The following is a 20,834-nucleotide window of genomic DNA, read 5'->3' on the forward strand; positions in this document are numbered from 1 at the left end:
TAAAATTGCTTTAGGGCCGACTAAATCTGATAGAGAATAGTTGGCTTCATACAAACTAATGTCGTATCCAGATGTCGACACCATTCTCTATTATTTGCATGGTGTCTAGAGTATGGTGGGTCAGTTTTGTGAAACCGCTCTGCTTTGTTTACCAACAAAACTCAATATACTTCCAAGATGGCTGCAGGGTGGTTTTAGCATGTTGGTCCACCTTAGAATATACTTCTAGGCGCCTAGCTTTAGGCTACAAACACACTAGACAACTCTCCCGTGTGGATTTCGACGGCTTCACTAGCTGCTATTATTATATTTAAAAAAAAAAAATCACAAATCACAAAACCAAATGTATTTGGTCGCAGTGTTTAATGGATAGATAAAATTAAAATAAACTGTTTCGCTTGAATGTTTTTTTTTCAATTCCCAGGGGAACTGGCAGATTATTTTTTAACAACGATAACGTCTTTTCAGATTATCCTCGATACTCGAAGCCCACCAGTGGTTAATGCTAACTCGATAACCACCTGTTCATTGCACTTGATTGAAAAATCACAAAACCAAATTTATTTGGTCGCAGTTATATGGATAGAAAACATAAAAATAAACTCTTTCGCTTGAATGTTTTTTTTTCAATTCCCAGCGGAACTGGCAGATTATTTTTCAGCAACGATGACATCTTTCCGGAATCTTCTCGACGCTGGATGGCAACCAAACGAAAATAGTTCCGCGCGTGTATGTGTGTGTGTGGTGGTTGCTCCGATGTCTCCGATGTTCAGGTCAGGTCAGGTCAGCATGCTCCAATCGCTGTTCAATTATAACTGAGTGGATTTCCGAGCGGCGCTCGCTTATATACCGATTGGTGATTTCAATAGCATGTTTTGAAAGCAATTTTAAGGCAATTGAAACAAGTTTTTGGATGAAAAAGTAACAAGTATATAACGCGTAGATATGTTATCTTTCGAATGAAGTGTTTATCATACCATTTCGGTCAGTTGTTTAAGAGCTATTAACTAGAGGTGTGCAAATCAGCTCATCATGATGAACAGCTCTGATCATATCAGCTCATCTAAATGAGCTGTTCTTTATGAACAGCTCTTCAGCTCAGTTGTCAGTGCCGACTTTCAATTTGGGTCCCAAACTCGATAGCCACGAAGCCAGTTTGAAAATGTTAAAATTCAAATGAAATTTTTCACACCATATTATTAATTACTTGAAACACGTATTCCAGACTATTATTTACAACAGACTCGGCGAGTACAACATTTCCGACATTTTTACTGAGGCTTTACATTACAATAGAAAGTTTTCTTAAAAAAAAAAAAATCTTATGAGATTTTTGCACCGCCTGCAAACAAAGTGTTTTTCATTGAAATAGAATACTCATTTGATACACAGAAGTTAATTTTCATTAATAATTTGAATTTTAAAAACGTGTTCATTCTGCCTGAGAGCCAATTATTATTTTTGGCGCCTCCTAAACTGGTAAACAAAGCTCAATGCCGTCAACGCGAATATAACAGTTGAAAAGACGAGGGACAAATGAAACTAAACTGATGTCTTAACACGAAGAGCGAGAGACGGTCAGTTCATTTGAATCTTACAGCTCACACACTCTCTTCAATTCTACAGCTCTTTTCTCTCCTTCATCATCATCAAAGTGAGCTGAAGAGCTGTTTGATTTTTTTTGCGAGCTGTTCCGCGTCAACTCACTTCAAAGAGTCGATTCTTCGGAACAGCTCATGAGCGGATGGCACATCTCTAGCAAAAACCGACCCAACTAAATCGGCGTAATGTGCCCACATGCATACCTCTCCGTACTGATTAAGAAGTCTACCAAACTATCGGCCGACAAATCAGTCTGCAGTATGCGGGGGCTCTTAGTTTATAGCAAAAAACCAATGATGTCCACAGATTGTAGTACGTCAACACAAATACACGATTTTTAACACAACAGAAAATTGTGGCAGTATCAAATTTCTGATATTTTGTATCAGATATTTTTGACAAATGCGGGAACATAAAAAATGACGACCGACATGACTTTAAATTTTTTACATTAACATGTTTAACCAAGAATGTTTCATGTTTATGGACCTCGTATAGTCTATTTTGGCTTTTTTTCATAGTTCCTCATCCTCATCCTGTTGTCCTTTTTGTTTCGAGAAATGGCATTCCATGTGATTTCCTATCGGACTCGTTCGACTGCCGCAACATATAAACTCCATGCGTTCTTCTAAACATGGATTGCATACTTTTTATGCATCTCTACGGCATCTGGCAGAAAAGTTCTCTTGCTCTCGGGCCCACACACTCTCGTCGCGGACTTGACATGGGGCAAGTCACTGCTATATGGTGAACTGTGTAGGCACTGGGGAGCATTGAGCACGATTTTGGATCCAGTCTATCTCCGCATCTTTAGTTGCTATGTTGTAGACGGTAGATTGTGGATGTTGTAGGGAAAACTTTTTCTTCATATTTCACGTAAATCTTCATCTTGATTATTGATTCATACCGATAGTGATTATTCTCCTCGACGTTTGCTGTCACGGTGTATATGAAGCTTAGTTTCATGCACAGCAAAAGTGTATAGTGATATAGTGTACAGATATTCTTCGTACTTTGAAGCTGCATAATTAAAAATTATTCAATATCGGAGAAGAAAAATGTAAACGCCCTGTTGGCCGTAGTTAAGTGTTTTTTCTGTGTAGGAATGTATATGGAAGAAATTGGCAAACAGATCTTTGGAGTGTGGTAGTGAAAACATGGTGTTTTAGCAGCATAATTGACATGTGGCATGTGGAAGATGTCTATCGAATCTGATGATTTTTTCCTAATATTGGAATTATGTTTTCTTATCTACTGGCACTAGATTCACAAAAAGCAATTATTTGTGGACTGATATTATTATTATATATTGGATATTCATAAAGGTAACATACAAAATAGTATAAACAGAATACATTAAATACAGTGGACATGAACTGTTGAAGTTAATTTAGCGCAGGATTCAATACTTAATGCAAGTGAAATGTAACATTTACAATACATAGTATTTCATAATCATAAAGTTCTCATAACATCATCTAGTGAATACAGCCAGAACATAATCAATTTATCGCTAAAAAGCATATATCCGTATGAAGTATACTGCATTAGTGGAAGACAATAAAGCTATAAGAAATCTCAACTAAGTATTAAAAAATTATCTTATCTGGGAACGTTAGGGCCATTCAAGAAAATATTATCCATCATGATATTTCTTCAAAAACTTCCTAAAATGCAAAATGGCAAAAGTTCATCATTTTGTATGATTAACATAGATTATATGTTTTGAACAATGGAAATGAGGATGGCATATGTTCCTCTTCATGAATGGGGAGTATTTTGAGGGCTGAAACATGAATAAATTTCACAAAATTTGAAATTGTGATTAAATAGTTAGTTGTTAAATGTGACGCTTACAAATCGCGTTTTTCCACTGCATTGAATTTTTTATTGCTACCAATAATCAAGTGAGAAACCTGCCCAATATGTTCTGTAAAAATGAGATGAAAAATAACATTTTTCAATTTTGTTTACTTTATTCTGGGGAGAAACTCACTTCAAGTCTCCGCTGAATTTATCATTCGAAACACATAAAGCTTACGCTGAATATCAATTTGAATCACTCAAAATATCATCTGCGAGTCTGCATCTTTTTCTAGGCAGGAAAAGTAAAATCGAGGAGAACAGATTAAAGATGCTTCGTGCAGCATGTAAAGGTATTAATCCGTGTCATGCCTGTACTGCCCACACGATTTGTGCCGTTGTCTTACCACGCACGAACAATATAAACAGAAACACATTTAAATTCATATTCCTACGGTCTCTTCAGTGTTTCCTCGTAGTTCTCCATCGTTTGTCGTTTGGTATCGTGTATCGGTTTTGAGTGGACCGACGTAAAAATCCGATCAAAACCACTAATATTGTCTGGAGCGATCACTTTCTAACAACTAGTTGTTTCATTGGTGCCATTGGACTTTGATATGGAAGACAATTCATGTGTGATATATTTGTTCATAGGGGAAACCAGGGTAAAACCGACACCCTCTGATTTGTCCACTCAGATACAATTTTTTTTGCAAATTTTCCGATGTCCCTTGTACACACTTGTCATTTCTTACGTTTCGAGTCACCCTACAGCTGCGGAAGTCGCTTTGCTGTTAAAACAACAAAACAGAACCGGTCAGCAAATAGAAGTTCGTCTGTGTAAAATTTTGCTAGTGGAATTTAAATGTTTTTGTACGGAAATTTTGGAAAACTCGATAGTTTTGTGAGCCTAATTCATCTCAGATCATTGTTCAGTGTATTTTGTGAGATGGTAGGTGGTTTGTTGCTTATCGATGCTCGAAAACTTAGTTTTGAAACTTGGAGACCATTCGGGGTAGCACCGACACCTTCAGTCAGGATCAGGACACCAGGTTTATGTTTCAGTAACTCACCAAAGCTGAGATCAAAACTTTCATGTTTACTCCGGACCATGAGTAGGAATTTGTCTATCATCTACTTTATCTTGAGAACCGCCTGTTTTTGAATTTGCAAAAAACATCATGAAACATCCTTTCAATACGAAAAACATAAGTGCTGGCTAAGATTTCTAGACCGGAATCGTTCCGGATTTGTTCCGCACATCTAATACTACATCAGCAGCGAGAGTTGTGGGTCAATGAACCATCAGCTTTTTCTTGCAGTTGAAATAGATGAATTGTTTGCTTTTTTATTATTCAAAATCTGAGCAATCCAAATACATACAACTTGCAATTTTACCCTCTCTCCTCAAAAAATTATCAACAGATACTGTAGAATGGATCATGAATAGTTGAAGAGAGGTTCTGTAACGATTTGAAGTCGAAGAAACATCAGAGGTCTTGGAAATATGTGGAAATCCTTAGAGTGTCGGTTTTACCCTGATTTCCCCTAAATTGCTGCGTAGGACTGTTTGACGCGATTGTAACTTTGTTTTCGCCGTTGAATTTCGTTGATCTATTTCAGATTCAATGTTTTCTATTATGTTCTCCCATCGGACAAATTCATCTTGGAAAAACTATCCATATTCGGAAGTGATCCATTCCATTTTCTTTCTTTTTAAGACCACATCAGCTGATCAGCCATGCCGTGTGCCGTTGATCAAAATTAATTGTATGTAGTCAGAAGAAGTAACAACTGGAGATAAGGGAACAGGTTTCAGAGGTGCCAAGTATAAGTAACACCTCCGTAACATGGCGCCGGGTAATAGATTGAATTGGAGACAATTTGATGGGATATGATCTGTATACCTTTTTAATGCCACTGGTACAACCTTCAGATGTTGTCACGAAGTGACCACGTCCAAAGACAAAAACGTCCTGATGACTTGTTGTTGATTGACCCCAGTTGGGTCATGTAACGGGTGTTCAATAGAAATGAGAATAATTTCAATACTTTTTTTACAGAAAACTGTAAAAAAAGGAAAGAGTAGACTGTATATAGTAATGATGGTCCCACCTCATTCCCCTACAAAGGTTTGAGCTGGACGAGTTATCTTTAAGAAAATTAGTTATAAGAATTTACTTTTGTATTATCAATCTGAACCAGTAAAAAAGATGAAATAAAAAATAAACGGACAGGTTGTGCTACAGACATAAACTCTAAATTTGAATAATTTTATAAGGCAGCACGCGAACTTTTTTATACCATGGCATGTCAAGAAAATTTCATCAGCCGTGAATTTACAAGAGAATTCTCGCTTTACTAGATTCTCGGTAGCGGTCTGCTAATGCGATCGTTTCCGAGTCTAGATAGCTGAGCATCCCCAAGCCTAATTCTAGCCGGCACTTCAGGCCCATTTGCTAACCCAAGGCATGCTGAGAAAGAAAATTTTCAACCCGAAAAAATCCTGCGATCGTTTCCGAGTCCAGACAGTTGAGAATCCCCAAGCCTAATTCGAGCCAATACTTAAGGCCCTTCATATTCTAAGGATAACAATCATATCTGCCGCAACTCAGAAAAAAACTCGTTATAACCATTTATTCAACAAATGAATTTACGAGTATTCCGATTGGGATATCCCCTGCTACATTCCGGTTTTCACATCAAACATCAAAAAATTTCAAAACTGATAATTCGAAAACTGATATGCCCTTCTTAACTTGGGATATACACATGTCCGTTGGAACTCGCAATCAGATCTGCCTCAACTCAAAAATCTCGTTATAACCATCTATTTAACAAATGTGTTTACGAGTATTCCGGTAGGGCTATCCCCAGCTTCACTCCACTTCCAATTTGTAATCTCTTGTAATGAGGTTCATCCTAAATTGTTCATGCCTGTTTAGTGGCCGTCCGGCGAAGATCATGACGAAAACGGAGAAGGAATCGCTGAAAAAGCAGTTCGGCAACAAAAACGGTACGAGTTTGTGTGACGCCAGCCGAAAATTCCACTGCTTCCTACATCCACGAACCCTCAAGCATGTGGCCATCGTCTGTCGGAAGAAGACTAGGTCACCTAGGTCAGAGTACACGGACGAGCAGATAGCGACCGTGAAATCACAGTGCTGGTGGATGACGAAGAAATATCGCGGGAAATATTTTGTACTGTCAAAGCCTCACATTCCCGGCAATAATCGATACTATACCAGCGACAAGGCGTCCACAAGTGGAGTACAAGTACAAGCATAAGTTTGAGAAGGAAGTTATGCTGTGTATTGCAATCTCCGACAAAGGAATTTCAAAGTCCTGATTTAACAAGCCGAGCGGACTTGTCATCAACCTGTTTCCGATTCTGATGGAAAGTACGTCGTCTGGCTGGACAAGGCGTCTTCCCATTACGCCGATCGAGGATTTTTTCGGCTTCCTCAGTGCCCTGGTGTACAAAAATAATTTGCGGGCCACGAACACCAAGCAGCTGATCACGAGGACCCGGAATTGCATCCGGAAAATGGATGTCAGTGTCGTCCAGCGCTCTTGTGAGAGCATCTCCACCAAGTTGCGCCGTACGGCTGAGCACGGCCCCTTTTCCAAAATCCACTGATTTTTTTTTTTTGAAGAACAACCGTTATGTTTTTAATAAAAAATACTGAGTTACATGAAATATTTTTTTAAATTTAGTACTATTTCACTAAATAAAAAATTCTAATTTTTTATTGAACATCAATACTCATTGATGTGAAAGGTGGGTTAATATGGTGGGGGCAAAAAAATTATGTCGATGTCACACGATTTCGCAATTTAAAAAAAAAACAAAAACTTTGGATTTCCATTGGATTACTGTCAAAACATTTAAGTACTGACGTCTAGGATCGCTCAACTTTATAATTGCATGCCAAAATGTCAATAGGCTTATGGGGTAGTACACTATAAATATCATAAAAGCGTGTTATTTTCGCGATTTTTTACAACAAGTAAATAAATTACTATGATTAATCTGATATCACAGTTTTATTAGGTATATATTGCACAACACAACCAAAAGTGTCAATTGGACTGTCTCCTGAGCCGCAATCGGTTTGTTGAACCCTTGTAGCCACACCTTGTAAACTGGTGGGAGTTCAACAGAAGGTGGACCGATTTAAACCAATGATTTTTTACGTAATCTTGGATATATTTCCTGTCATCGTACTTTTGCCTCAAAAATCGAGACAAAAACATTCTCCAAAATTTTATTTTTCAAAATATCCTGAAAATCCTACGCACGATGACAGGAAATTTAGTGAGGAACTTGGGAAAACTGTTCCATCAAAATTGGGTGGACCGTTCCGAAGGTAGAACTCCTACCAGTTTGCAAAACATGGTTTCGAGAAAAACGCGTTTTAAATTTTGGATCCACGCTCCTCACGCAAAGGCTTAGGTCCACTAATTGGCTTGTAACTTAGGAACGGAGCATTGGACAAACCTGGGACAAAAACTACAGTAAAGTAGACACCCCAGAGAACATCTTTTTAATTTTTCAAGTTTCCATAGTGTAGTACCCCCTTAATGAAGGGAGATCCTTTAGATGAGGTACTCCCTTCTGTATACGAGGTGTATTCCAAAAGTATCGCGAATTTTTTGTTTTTTAAAAAAATTATTATTTATTCATGAATATCTATTTTGTCCCCTTTAAAGTGATCCCCATGAGATATTATACACCTATGCCAACGTTTTTTTCCAATTTCAAATTCGAAGCACTTCAAAAATCATTTTCCATCTTGTTCAGCTCCTCCTTCGATGCCGTCTTTATCTCGTCGATCGCAGCGTAGCGTCGTCCTTTCATGGGCCTCTTCAGTTTCGGCTACAAGAAAAAGTCACAGGGGCCAGATCTGGGGAATACGGTGGCTGCGGCATTATTAGTGTGTTGTTTTTGGCCAAAAAATTCGCGCACAAGCAACGATCTGTGAGCAGGGACGTTATCGTGGTGCAAAAGCAAATTTTTTTTCTTTCACAAATCCGGATTGCTTCTCGCAATTTGCGCATAACTTGCAGGTAATATTCCTTATTGAGAACCGTGTGGCAAGAACTCATGATGCACCACGCCCCTGTAATCGAAGAAAACTGTAGGCAAAACTTTCACATTAGACCGAACTTGACGCTCTTTTTTCGGTCTTAGTTAGTGCGGCAGCTTCCATTGCGATAATTGAGCTTTAGTTTCCACGTCATAACCATAAACCCACGATTCGTCATCAATTATGACCCTCTGGAGCAAATTAGGGTCGTCGCGGACAGAGTCCAACAGCCCATTAGCAATGTTCATGCGATGCTGTTTTTGTTCGAAATTGTGCAATTTTGGGACGAATTTCGTGTCGCCCCGTCTTATGCCCAAATCATTGATAAAAATCGAATAGCACAAGCCAATCGATATGTCTAGGTCCTCAGCAACTTCTATAACGGTAATTCGACGATTGGCCAATACCATTTTCTTCACATCATCGATTTTTTCGTCTGTTGTTGAAGTGCTCGGGCGTCCGGCACGCTCTTCGTCTTTCACATTTTCCCGGTTTTGAGAACATTTTGTACCAACGATAAACGTTACTTCGGTCCAACGTAGCTTCTCCGTATGCCACAGTCAACATTTGGAATGCATCCGCGCACTTAATTTCGTTTTTCACACAACATTTGATACAGGTTCTTTGAACTATCTTTGTGAATAGGTAAAAATCGAAGAAGGAGCCAAAACACGTCCAAGCAGAGCAGCTGTCAACAATTAACTGAACATTCAAAATGGTCGAACTTGTCGGCATAAGTGAGAGACATGAGTACCGCCACTAAATAATTGAAATTCGAGTATACGTAACCCGCGAAAATTCAAAATTTGCGATACTTTTTGAATATACCTCGTACATCTGAATCATGGTCATTCATTCCGTCAAAAAAGCAATTTCCTTGTCACGGGTACAGATCTTCTATCATACCATGAGTTCTTTCGAGATCTTATCCGCGAAATCATACTTGAATCTGATTAAAATTAAGTGGTATGGATGCGTTCGTTGTTCTTCGGTTCGGTATCGGTAACTTACAACGTCTAACTGACTCATAAGTTGCATTGTCGATCGAGTCACACCCATCGTGTTTCGTCAGCCGAGACTTGTTTCCACTTGTTCAGTTGCCAAATTCAATTTCCGCTTGAAATCCTCCAGTTCAACTGTAGCTCACCCTTCATTCTCCAGTACTTCACAATTTACATGTGATCCTCAATTGGTCTTTGTTCCGAAGTATTGGCTGGATTCATCTCCTTTGGAAACACTATAACGCCATTTTCACTGTTCCACTGTTAGCTGGAATTTGTGTAGAGCAGGTTACCAAGTGAGAGCGGGATATCCTAACCAAAGGGGGTGCTCCCGTGGCCGAGTTGTTAGCGTCACACCTAATATGCCGGGGGTTCGGGTTCGATTCCCGTTGTGGTCGGGGAAATTTTTCTTTAAAAAAAATCTCCGACTTGCACTGTGCTCACGCGCATTCTAGAGATTGCCACTCAGAATGCATCCAAGGCGTGTTATTTGGGATAGAAATCTAAACTAAGTACTAATCAAATTGACGCAAATAATACTACGTTGAGAGGACGAAGCTTCTCTAGGAGCGTTGGAGATATTTAAGAAGAAGACGAAGGTTACCAAGTCCGGCCGGAATAGACAGAAGACACTCTTCCTGGTAAATTTGGTGATTCAAGAAGATGCTTACCAGACAACCTAGCAAACATTAAATTGTATAATTAGGCATATTCTATCTAAGTCATATATAAAGTGGTATAGTGGTATGTTATGAATTTGACACATCAAAATTCTTCTTCTTTTTAATGGCAATTACGTTCCCAGAGGAACTTCGCCGTTCCAACGTTGTAGAGATTGCTATGCCAAATAACTCGCCTTCAAGATTGTTGATGTGTATTTGGCTTTACAAGGCTGCTGAGTTGGCTTACAAATAGTATCAAATTATTCAAAACTACACTCAGAATTACTTGAGAGAATAAATTGTTATCAGGTGATACAATTGAGATCTTTCCTATGAATTCCTTGTTGTTTCCAATAAATGAAACTAAGTATTTTGCTTGTTTGTTTAGGAAAACTTCCTCTTACTTAGAAAACAGTAGAAAAAAAAATAAATTGGCAATCAGAAATGACGTATCAGAATGCATCTTTTCATATATGTACGAGTTATGACTGCTCTAGAATTATATTACAGATAGCCGTGCGAGATAGCTGCTGCTCGATAACCCAAACAAACGGGGTTCGAATCCCAACGGGACAATTTTCTTAACGACATCATCTATATACAGGGTTTTCCAACTTTAAATTTCGAAAGTGAATTGAAATAAAACACACTTAGAATTCGAATTTCGATGAAACTTTTATTTCAAATTATAGTTTGGTTTATGCCATTATGTGTGAAATACAACATCATTCAAATGTCCACCTAGGGCTTCCTCGCACACCTTGATCCGGAACAGATAATTTTCGATGACTTTTCGGCACATACGGGGCGGTATCTCGGTCATAACTTCACGAATATTGTCTTTCAAATGTTCAAGAGTTTGCGGAGAGTTGGCATAGATACGGTCTTTCGCATAACCCCACAAAAAAGTCTAGCGGCCATAGCGCTCACCATTCAAAGTTACCGTCTCGCCGTCCTCATTTTCAAAGAAATACGGCCCGATGACTCCACCAGACCATAATGCGCACCAAACAGTGACTGGCGGATGCAATGGCCTCTCAACAATCACGTGTGGATTTTCTGAGCCCCATATACGGAAATTTTGGGTGTTCACATAGCCACCGAGCTCGAAATGTGCCTCATCGCTGAAGAAAATTTGATGCGAAAATTCAGCATTTTGCTGCTGTTGTTCGTTCACCCAATCGACGTATGCCCGACGCATTCCATGGTCACCACGCTCCAATTTTTGTACCAGTTGGACTTTATATGGATGTAGGTGCAAGTCCAAATGCAAAATTCGCCACAATGATGTGTTTGACAAGCCCAATTGCTGAGCACGCCGTGGAATAGAAACATTCGGGTCATCCTCCACACTGGCAGCAACAGCAGCAATATTTTTGGCCGAACGCACATTACGATGATGCACAGGTTTCACAATATCCGCTACGGATCCAGTTTGTTCGAATTTACGCACTACATTAGCGATTGTGTGCTCTGTAGGCCGTCCATGACGACCAAAATCCGTCCGTAATGCTCGAAAAACATTTGCCGGTTTTTCATTATTTTTATAGTATAATTTAACAAAATTAAGACGTTGTGCGATGCTAAAACGATCCATATTGTAAAATGGAAGACATTCAACTAACGATATGACGCTTTGATTGACAGCTATGTCAAACAGTTGTCAGCGCAGGGCTGTATACTTTCGGAAGCCCGAAATGGAAAACCCTTTATATATTTTTTAAACATCTATATCCTACTCGCACTAAAAGCCAATTTAATTAATTCTATTTCTACAAACATAAATATTTTCATACAATGGCGATTCATGAGGTTATAATTACATTTGACGTAAATATTTATCGACATTCGTTTTTTTCATTGTCTGCAATGCCGTTCTACTCATAGATGTCCCATGTTCCAAAATCAACAACTGAGAAAAACGCAATCAAAGTTTTCTGCCATATTTGTCTACCAGAAGCTTTAAGCATTTCACTTTTACACCGGGTTTTTTCATAAGCACTAAACTAGTGTTTAGTCAAACGTGACAGGATTCCCACATTTGAATCAATAAAGCTCGATTACGGGCTTAAAATTCATGGTGGGACAATTATGCTTAGAATATCAACATGGGATAATGAAACTTGATGTTGTTCTTTAAATACTGGGAACAAACAATTTGTTTTTGTATTTTTTCGGCAGATTATGGATAAAAACATCGTTGTATGAAGAAAAGTGAAAATTGTCAAAAAGTAACATGGGGCAACTATGCGTAGAACGACAGTGCAGTAAATCGTATATTCGCATAACAATAGTCATGAAAGATGCATACATAAATCGTTTATTCATCCAAACTAAATCACAAACATATGGCATGTATGTATATCGCCTCCACTATTGTATGTGTATGCCAGTTAGCCACATCATATACCACCCAAATTTGGGATATGTGCTGCTGGTTATTATTTGTTATATTTGTTTCCGGGCGATGACCACACATTCCCTGAATCGTTTTAGAAATCTCGAAAGTTTTGGTAACTCTCGAACGGACAGACTGGGATTTTCGTTTCGATCGAACAGGAACGGTTCGGGACGCTCTTTCTCCGGTGAAGCTACTATGTAAACAAATGAACTTATACTGACAACTAACGCCTACTGTAATTCAGTACGCTCTTAGTTCGATTCAGTGGAATTTCGAAAGCAGCCATAATGGCATCCTTTTGAATGTGTTTGATTTTTTTTGGGTTCAACCTTTATCGCATCCCTTATTACGTTAGCGGTCCGGCATATGGAAGACACCTCTTCGCACCACTTTCAAAACACTAGCTTCTAGGCTAAGGCTGATTTCGTTCACGTAGTCAAAATAGTTCAATAGTGATACATTCACCAATGCTTTGTTTAAATGGGAAAAGGCAACGGGAAATTTACATTCTTCTGCTGGTAAATTAGTCTTTTTCTATCATTTTCAATAGAAATCACTATCTCGGTGTATTCATAAGGATTTATCGAATTGGCGAAGTAATATTAGTTTGTTCAGCTATTGAAAACATTGGTCTGGAATACAAACACACCAAATTTTTCAAGCTAATGCAATTTTGACGGAATTAGAATAGTACTAACATCAAGTGAAGTTGTTATTTTGAGTTTCATTCTCTTCGGCAAATCGGAAAACTCGTTGGTTTTCAAAGTCTTTCCTATGTTGATGTCTGAAAAGTTTATGAATGAGAGACACACACAACTAAACTTTAAAGTTTATCTTTCAAATGAGAGAGAGAGAAAGAGACACATACAACCAAACTTTCAAGTTTATCCAGCACTAGCTGCAAAAGTTCGTTGAAAATGTGATGCACTGTGACGATTGTTTCGCGTTGTTTGTTCTCGAGATTGAAGATTCCGTTGCGGCGCTCCTATTTTGAGAGTAGAGAAGATAATTATGCAGAATATATGATGGAAGCCAGAATCCAATCTAAAGACTCAATAGTTTTCCCGATCGGTTCTGCAGTGTATGATGGAGCACTATAATGCAACAGTTTGTGTTCCTTTTTGGATAATTTCACCCAAATCTCGTTGTTGATACCAGGGCCCGAAATCTTCGAAGGTGAAAAATGAAGACCGACTCTAATCTCAGTAGCTTCGCTTCGACTAGAACTGCTTCGGCAGTCGCCGTCAACAAAAAATGAATTGACTAGCGAGGATGACTGATGAACTAGTCCAGTAAGTGGTTATTCTAACTGACGCGACTAATGAATACAAATCTGCCGCAATCTTATTTTACGTCCATATAAAGAGGAATGAAAACTTGATTTCTGATGCAAAAAACAGGAAGTGGGTTATATCTATGGTATAACCGCAAGGGTGACGTAGGACTATCGTTGATTTAGAGATCATTTGTATGAAGTTGAATCTGAATTCATTCTGAATGAATGACTATTTGGAGAACTTCGAAAACGAGAGCGTTACGTTGGAGGCACAAGGTTTTATGCATCCAATATTGGATACGGAAATATCCTACTGATGGGGAAGAATAATCTTCAGAAGCTATCCTGTTGATTGCGATTGATTGAAAAATCACAAAACCTAATGTATTTGGTCACAGTGTTACATGGATAGAAAACATTAAAATAAACTCTTTCATATGAATATATTTTGAAAATTCCCAAAGGAACTGGCAGATTATTTTCAGTAACGATTAGATATTTCCACATTTTCCTCGATACTGGAAGCCCACCAGTGGTTAATGCCAACTCGATAACCACCTGTTAATAGCACTTGATTGAAACATATTTGGTCACAGTGTTACATGGATGGAAAACATTAAAATAAACTCTTTCACATGAATGTAATTTTAAATTCCCAGAGGAACTGGCAGATTATTTTCAGTAACGATTAGATATTTCCACATTTTCCTCGATACTGGAAGCCCACCAGTGGTTTATGCTAACTCGATAACCATCTGTTAATAGTACTTGATTGAAACATATTTGATCACAGTGTTACATGGATAGAAAACATTCAATTAAACTCTTTCACATGAATATATTTTGAAAATTCCCAAAGGAACTGGCAGATTATTTTCCAGCAATGATTAGATCTTTCCGGAACTTTCTCGATGCTGAATGGCATCCTAACGGAAAGAGTTCTGCGCGTGTATGTGTCGATCCTTCGCCGTCCACCTCCTCCAGCACGTTAGGCAACGATGTTGTCTTGTCGATGTCCTCACGAAAAATGAATGTGTCTCACCACCAGAATATCGCTTAAGTATGCTTTTTGTGTGTGATTGAATCGAGAGAAGGTGTGGTTTACGATGGCAATTTGGAAGGCAAACTAGAGGGGAATGAACTCTCTGAGCTCGGAACTTTCGGCGACTGAGCAATAATCGATTGCGGGCGCATACAATATTGGATACGGAAATATCCTACTGATGGGGAAGAATAATCTTCTGAAGCTATCCTGTTAATTGCGATTGATTGAAAAACCACAAAACCAAATGTATTTGGTCACAGTGTTACATGGATAGAAAACATTCAATTAAACTCTTTCACATGAATATATTTTGAAAATTCCCAAAGGAACTGGCAGATTATTTTCAGTAACGATTAGATATTTCCACATTTTCCTCGATACTGGAAGCCCACCAGTGGTTAATGCCAACTCGATAACCACCTGTTAATAGCACTTGATTTAAACATATTTGGTCACAGTGTAACATGGATAGAAAACATTCAATTAAACTCTTTCACATGAATATATTTTGAAAATTCCCAAAGGAACTGGCAGATTATTTTCAGTAACGATTAGATATTTCCACATTTTCCTCGATACTGGAAGCCCACCAGCGGTTAATGCCAACTCGATAACCACCTGTTAATAGCACTTGATTGAAACATATTTGGTCACAGTGTAACATGGATAGAAAACATTCAATTAAACTCTTTCACATGAATATATTTTGAAAATTCCCAGAGGAACTGGCAGATTATTTTCAGTAACGATTAGATATTTCCACATTTTCCTCGATACTGGAAGCCCACCAGTGGTTAATGCCAACTCGATAACCACCTGTTAATAGCCGCGCGTGTATGTGTGTGTAGCGATGTCTTCCCAGGGAACCGTTTGTGGCATCACTCTCCTCCTGATAGATTCCCTCCTGGCCTAGGGTGCACAAACAGGCTCTTGGTGACACCGTTCATCCGCGCTTTCATGATAAATAAAGAGCTTCACCGCAACAGCGACAACATGCTCCAATCGCTGTTCAATTAGAACTGAGTGGATTTCCGAGCGCCGCTCGCTTATATACCGATTGGTGATTTCAATAGCCTGTTTTGAAAGCAATTTTAAGACTATTGAAACAAGTTTTTGGATCAAAAAGTAACAAGTATATAACGCGTAGACATTTTATCTTTCGAATAAAAAAAAAGTGTTTATCATACCATTTCGTTCAGTTGTTTAGGAGCTATTAACGCTCAAAATCTCGGTCTCCGGCATAACGCTTTCGTTTTCGAAACTTTGATTTTACACCCCGGTATAGAAATGAAAGACGTAGTCCTACGTCAAAAGTAGTTACCCCATCAATGGACGGTTTATTATCTACCCATCGTGAACTCAAATCAATGAACTTAGCGCACACACACTGCACGCTATTTTATACGTGTGAGTGATTTTCGTGTACGATATAAAAAATCTAGCTCACCTGTAGCGTATGTCAAACCACGTTGATCTCAAATATTGATGCTTGCATCATGGGGGAGAGAGAGAGAGAGGAACGAATTCGTTTTGGGGGAAGTCACTTTAAAATGCAATGAAGACAATTTGACTGGGAAGAATGAAATGATATAGTCGAGTCGGTAGAGGGGGAAAGTGACTAAACTCCCGACTGACTGTTTAGTCGTTTTGGCGGATAAACTGCGTGAAGAATCCAAAAGTCATTTTCGACTGAATATGGATATAGTCAGTAAGATAGTCAGCTGACTATCCTCAGTTGACTATGACTTTGCCGAGCCCTGGTTGATAACCACAAACACAGATCATTGTCGTACGTTCATAGCGATTTGAACGTACAACCAATGTTGATGGTTCCCCTTGCCTTGCCCAAGATCTTTGACACTAAGGATTCTCGAGATAAATTCACTTTTCTGGCAGATGGAGGAATGACTTATTTTTTCCTGATGTCTTTCGTTCAGCTCATGTGGTATCCATCTGCGATAATCTTCTTATGGCTTCAAACGTATGGCCTTCGTAACGTAGATGGCTTTTATGTAACATTCAATTGATCCGCGAGTTGTTGTTGGGTTTAAATGCTACCTTCGTCCAAAAAGGCTTGCAATTTAATATCCTCGAACTTTTTCGGAGGTTTTCCACGCTATTCACCGCGATTTCCTAAGAGCAAGTTCACCGTAAGCTTCGGCAAGCATTCGATGCGATTCTGCAATAGTTTTCTTTAAATGGTAGCAGAAAATCGTACAAATCGTACTTTCCAGGCACAAACGTCGGCTGTTCGCCTGTTCGATGCTCTTTGAATCTATGGTGCAGGGTAAAACTAGTTTCGTTTTGAATTGAAATCCTTTACCACATGTCAAAGCTACGCAGTGTTGTCAATAATGCATTATGATGAGTATTACATTGACAGTTAGAGCCGTTCATATTTATACACCTGGTACACTCGATAGCTGAGAACTTGAAAACGCCAACAATGTGGGAAGCGAGGTTCATGATAACTTGCTTCGTTAATGCTTTTCTATTTGGGTGAGTTTCAGAGCTACTCGAAAATGACGATTTTTTTTCCTTTTCAGCTATGAGAACAATATAAATTGCTATATTCAGGACAGGGTAAATCCACAGTGACCAACCAGGATCCAATGCAATGCTTTCAATTTTCGTTCCATTTAGTATTTGGAATATGCATCGTTACGCTGAAAAAAATGGAAAAAAAAGGGGATGAATGATTGGTTTAATGCTGAGCCAGCCGAGGTAGTAACATATACCTAATAAAATAACACTTTATTTATTATGCCCTACTTAATAAACAACTAACGTTGGAAAATACAGAACTGTGTTTAGGTATTTTCAAATAAACGATCCAACCACTATTAGAAATGTTTTCTTAGTATGGTAACAAGTGAAATGAATTACATGTTTTTGACAAAGGGAACATATCTCAAATATCTAGTTTCACAAAAACAAACAGATGCAACATATAGTTGATCATAGAATATGTCTTGTAGCATTTCATGTGCTTATTTTTTTCCTCTCTCCATGACACTGAACCTTCATACATATCAATTATTCACTGTAACAAACTGCGCGATAATCGCTATCGTTATTTGCTATGGCGCCTCTGTGAGTCTACGTCACATGTATGAAAAAGGAATAAACCCAATAATATGCTTACACAGGCGGCAACGTGCATTGTATGGTAATAGAGCACGACTTAAAACCGGTATCGACGACACCTTCAAATGGGCGTCTTTATCTGAATAATCGATTTAATGTGTTTGTAGCATTTTGGAGAAGAAACGAAGGATCATCTTTGTTCATTTCGTTTGTTGACATGGAGCGAATATCATGTTTAATGCAGTATTTTTTTTAGATCTTTTCAACTGTTTACGCTCTGTTATGAATGTATAAAAGTACAACAGAAGAAATTATATCATATATATGGTTTCTTTCTGTAAAGCTTATATGTGTATCGCGGGTTTCATAACTGTTAGGCGTAAACTAATGAATGATGCTGAGAACTTTTTGGTTTGCTTCACATTACTAACAGTCATCACGTTTTCATGTTTCAGGTTCCTCACAACTATGTCATCTTATCTCTCCGAAGATCCGGATAGACTTTTAAATGAATGGCTTGGAGAATTGGAAAATTTAATCGGGGTAAGCTTATACCGTATATCATTCTTAAAAGTATATGACACAGTATGGATTTTAAATGGAACAATTATTATTCATTTGTAACCTTCGGAACCTAATCAACGGGGTAATATTGTTGTGTTGTATTCCCGCTTGATTACAAAACGATTAATTTTTTTTTCATTTACTGAGTGCATGTGCGAAGATTTAATGAAATTATGAATTATAAACTAGAGATGAAACGGATATCTGGTAACTATCCGGTATCCGGCCTATCCGGCCAATATTTGGTGTCTGGTCGTTTACCGGACAGTGAACTACTATCCGGCCGGATACCGGATATTAGAAAAAAAACAATAATTTCTCATTAACGCAAGATAAATAAATTTTTTTTCAAAATTTAATTAATATAAACTCATAATATCATCATGTACCTGTTGTCGTGCTATTCGATGAGAGAAGTGATATTCTTGTAGAACAAAGAACGGTAGATAACGAACTTCGCTTTTACTTTCACTCTTGCGATTTTGGGCGGCTCAAAGCGGTTTTGGATGACATTGACTGGGACATCTTATTACAAACCGGACAGATTGGTTTCTAAATTTTACGACAAGCTTTTTTCAGTGCTTGAAAACAATGTCCTACGCAAAAGACGAACAATTCACAACTCCAATAAACCCTGGTGGACCTCAGAACTTCGGCATCTCTGCAATGTCCTAAGAAAGGCCCGTCACCGTTTCTTCCGATCAAACACCGAGAGCAACCGCGTAAATCTCCGTGATATTGAAGCTCATTACAAGTCAGTACTAAAATCCACCTACGATAACTATCTGTCCAAGATCCAGGCCAGTGTTAGGCAAAACCCATCGTGCTTTTGGGCCTTCGTGAAGAGTCGGCAAAATTTAATTCCATCCAGCATCCCACGCAATGTTAAATTCGAAGATGTCCAGGCCAACACGGACACAGACGCTGCTAACCTGTTCGCCTCATTCTTTGAGAGTGTGTTCAGTGTAGCATATCCATTATCGAAACATGACTGCTTTGCTCATATTCAGTCTCACGCCATCAATCTACCCGTCATTCACTTTTCTCTTGATGATGTTGCAAACGCCATGCACGATCTTAACATCAAAAAAGGATGCGGTACAGATGGCATACCATCCCTGTTACTACAAAAATGCTCCACTGAGCTTGCGAACCCTATTGCTCGCCTCTTTAACAAATCGCTTCAGGAGAAAACTTTTCCAATGGCTTGGAAAACTACTTTCGTTGTTCCTATACACAAATCGGGAAACTGCAATCAGGTGACAAATTATCGTGGTATATCTATACTGTGCTGCCTAAGCAAGATATTTGAACGACTAATGCACAATGTTCTATACAACGTGGCATCTCCAATAATTTTCAATGGGCAACATGGGTTTATGACCTGAATCTCCCCCCTTATGCCGACCGATGCAAGCTCATAGGACTGGATACACTATCTGCCAGGCGTACAACAATACAAAGATTATTCATTTTTAATGTACTGCAAGGAAATATCGACTGCCCTGAGCTTCTAGCTCAGGTTTCTCTGAATATTCCTAATCGACGCTTGGGGAATTCATCTCTATTATCGGTTCCATTTCATAGGACAAACTACGGCTACAACAACCCACTAGATTCATGTATTCGTCTGTTCAATGTTGTATGTGATGTTTTCGATTTCAACTTGACGAAGAGTGCCTTCAAAAATAGAATTAACAATTACATCTAGTTTATAAGTACATAATTCAGTCTGTACTAATAGAAGACGGTGTTGAAATTAATAAATAAAACATTAATTCATCAACATTATGACTTTTATTATAAATTTTTCAACCGACCAATTACGCTCTGCTTCGTACATCAGGCCAGTAAACACTACTGCAGGGAGCTGAATGATAGACCCTAGCTAACCTTGTCAATTGGGGGTACTGCTTAGTAAGGATCGTGTGTCGATATGTTTTCGCAGTCAATTTCATTAACAATGGATTTTTTTTCTGGCGCGTTGTCGCTGTCGTTCTCGTTTTCCACTTCGTTGAAACAGTCCCAGAGGTGTCGTGAGCTTCGCGTGTGGGTTTCATTCAATTTCGTCTCTTTTGTTTTATTTAATTTGATTTGTGGTGAAGTAAGTGTACTCTCTCTCAGGTTATCATTCCTGAAGACAGTTCCATGTTTTGTAATCTTGAATGAAAATAATTGATTGATGTTCTTTGCTCATTTGAACTCGTAGTACTTACTCTTTCATCCACGTTTTCTTACTAAGTTAACGTTAGTGAGTCCAATCACTGAACTCTTCATTGATTGATTACCCTTTGACTCTTTAC

General features: G+C 38.5%; 1 protein-coding gene across 1 annotated transcript in view; it reads left to right on the top strand.

The window, feature by feature from the left end:
- The first annotated feature begins 2,399 nt into the window (after positions 1-2,399).
- Positions 2,400-20,834, top strand: part of LOC129775227 (ras-associated and pleckstrin homology domains-containing protein 1) — an 85,927-nt gene continuing 67,492 nt past the window's right edge. Inside the window, exons 1-2 of the mRNA XM_055779663.1 lie at positions 2,400-2,927; positions 18,423-18,510. Coding sequence (XP_055635638.1) covers positions 18,436-18,510 — 75 coding nt within the window. The 5' untranslated portion in view covers positions 2,400-2,927; positions 18,423-18,435. The remainder of the gene's footprint in view (positions 2,928-18,422; positions 18,511-20,834) is intronic.

Source organism: Toxorhynchites rutilus, chromosome 3 (assembly GCF_029784135.1).
Source record: "Toxorhynchites rutilus septentrionalis strain SRP chromosome 3, ASM2978413v1, whole genome shotgun sequence".
NCBI classification, from domain to species: Eukaryota; Metazoa; Arthropoda; class Insecta; order Diptera; family Culicidae; genus Toxorhynchites; species Toxorhynchites rutilus.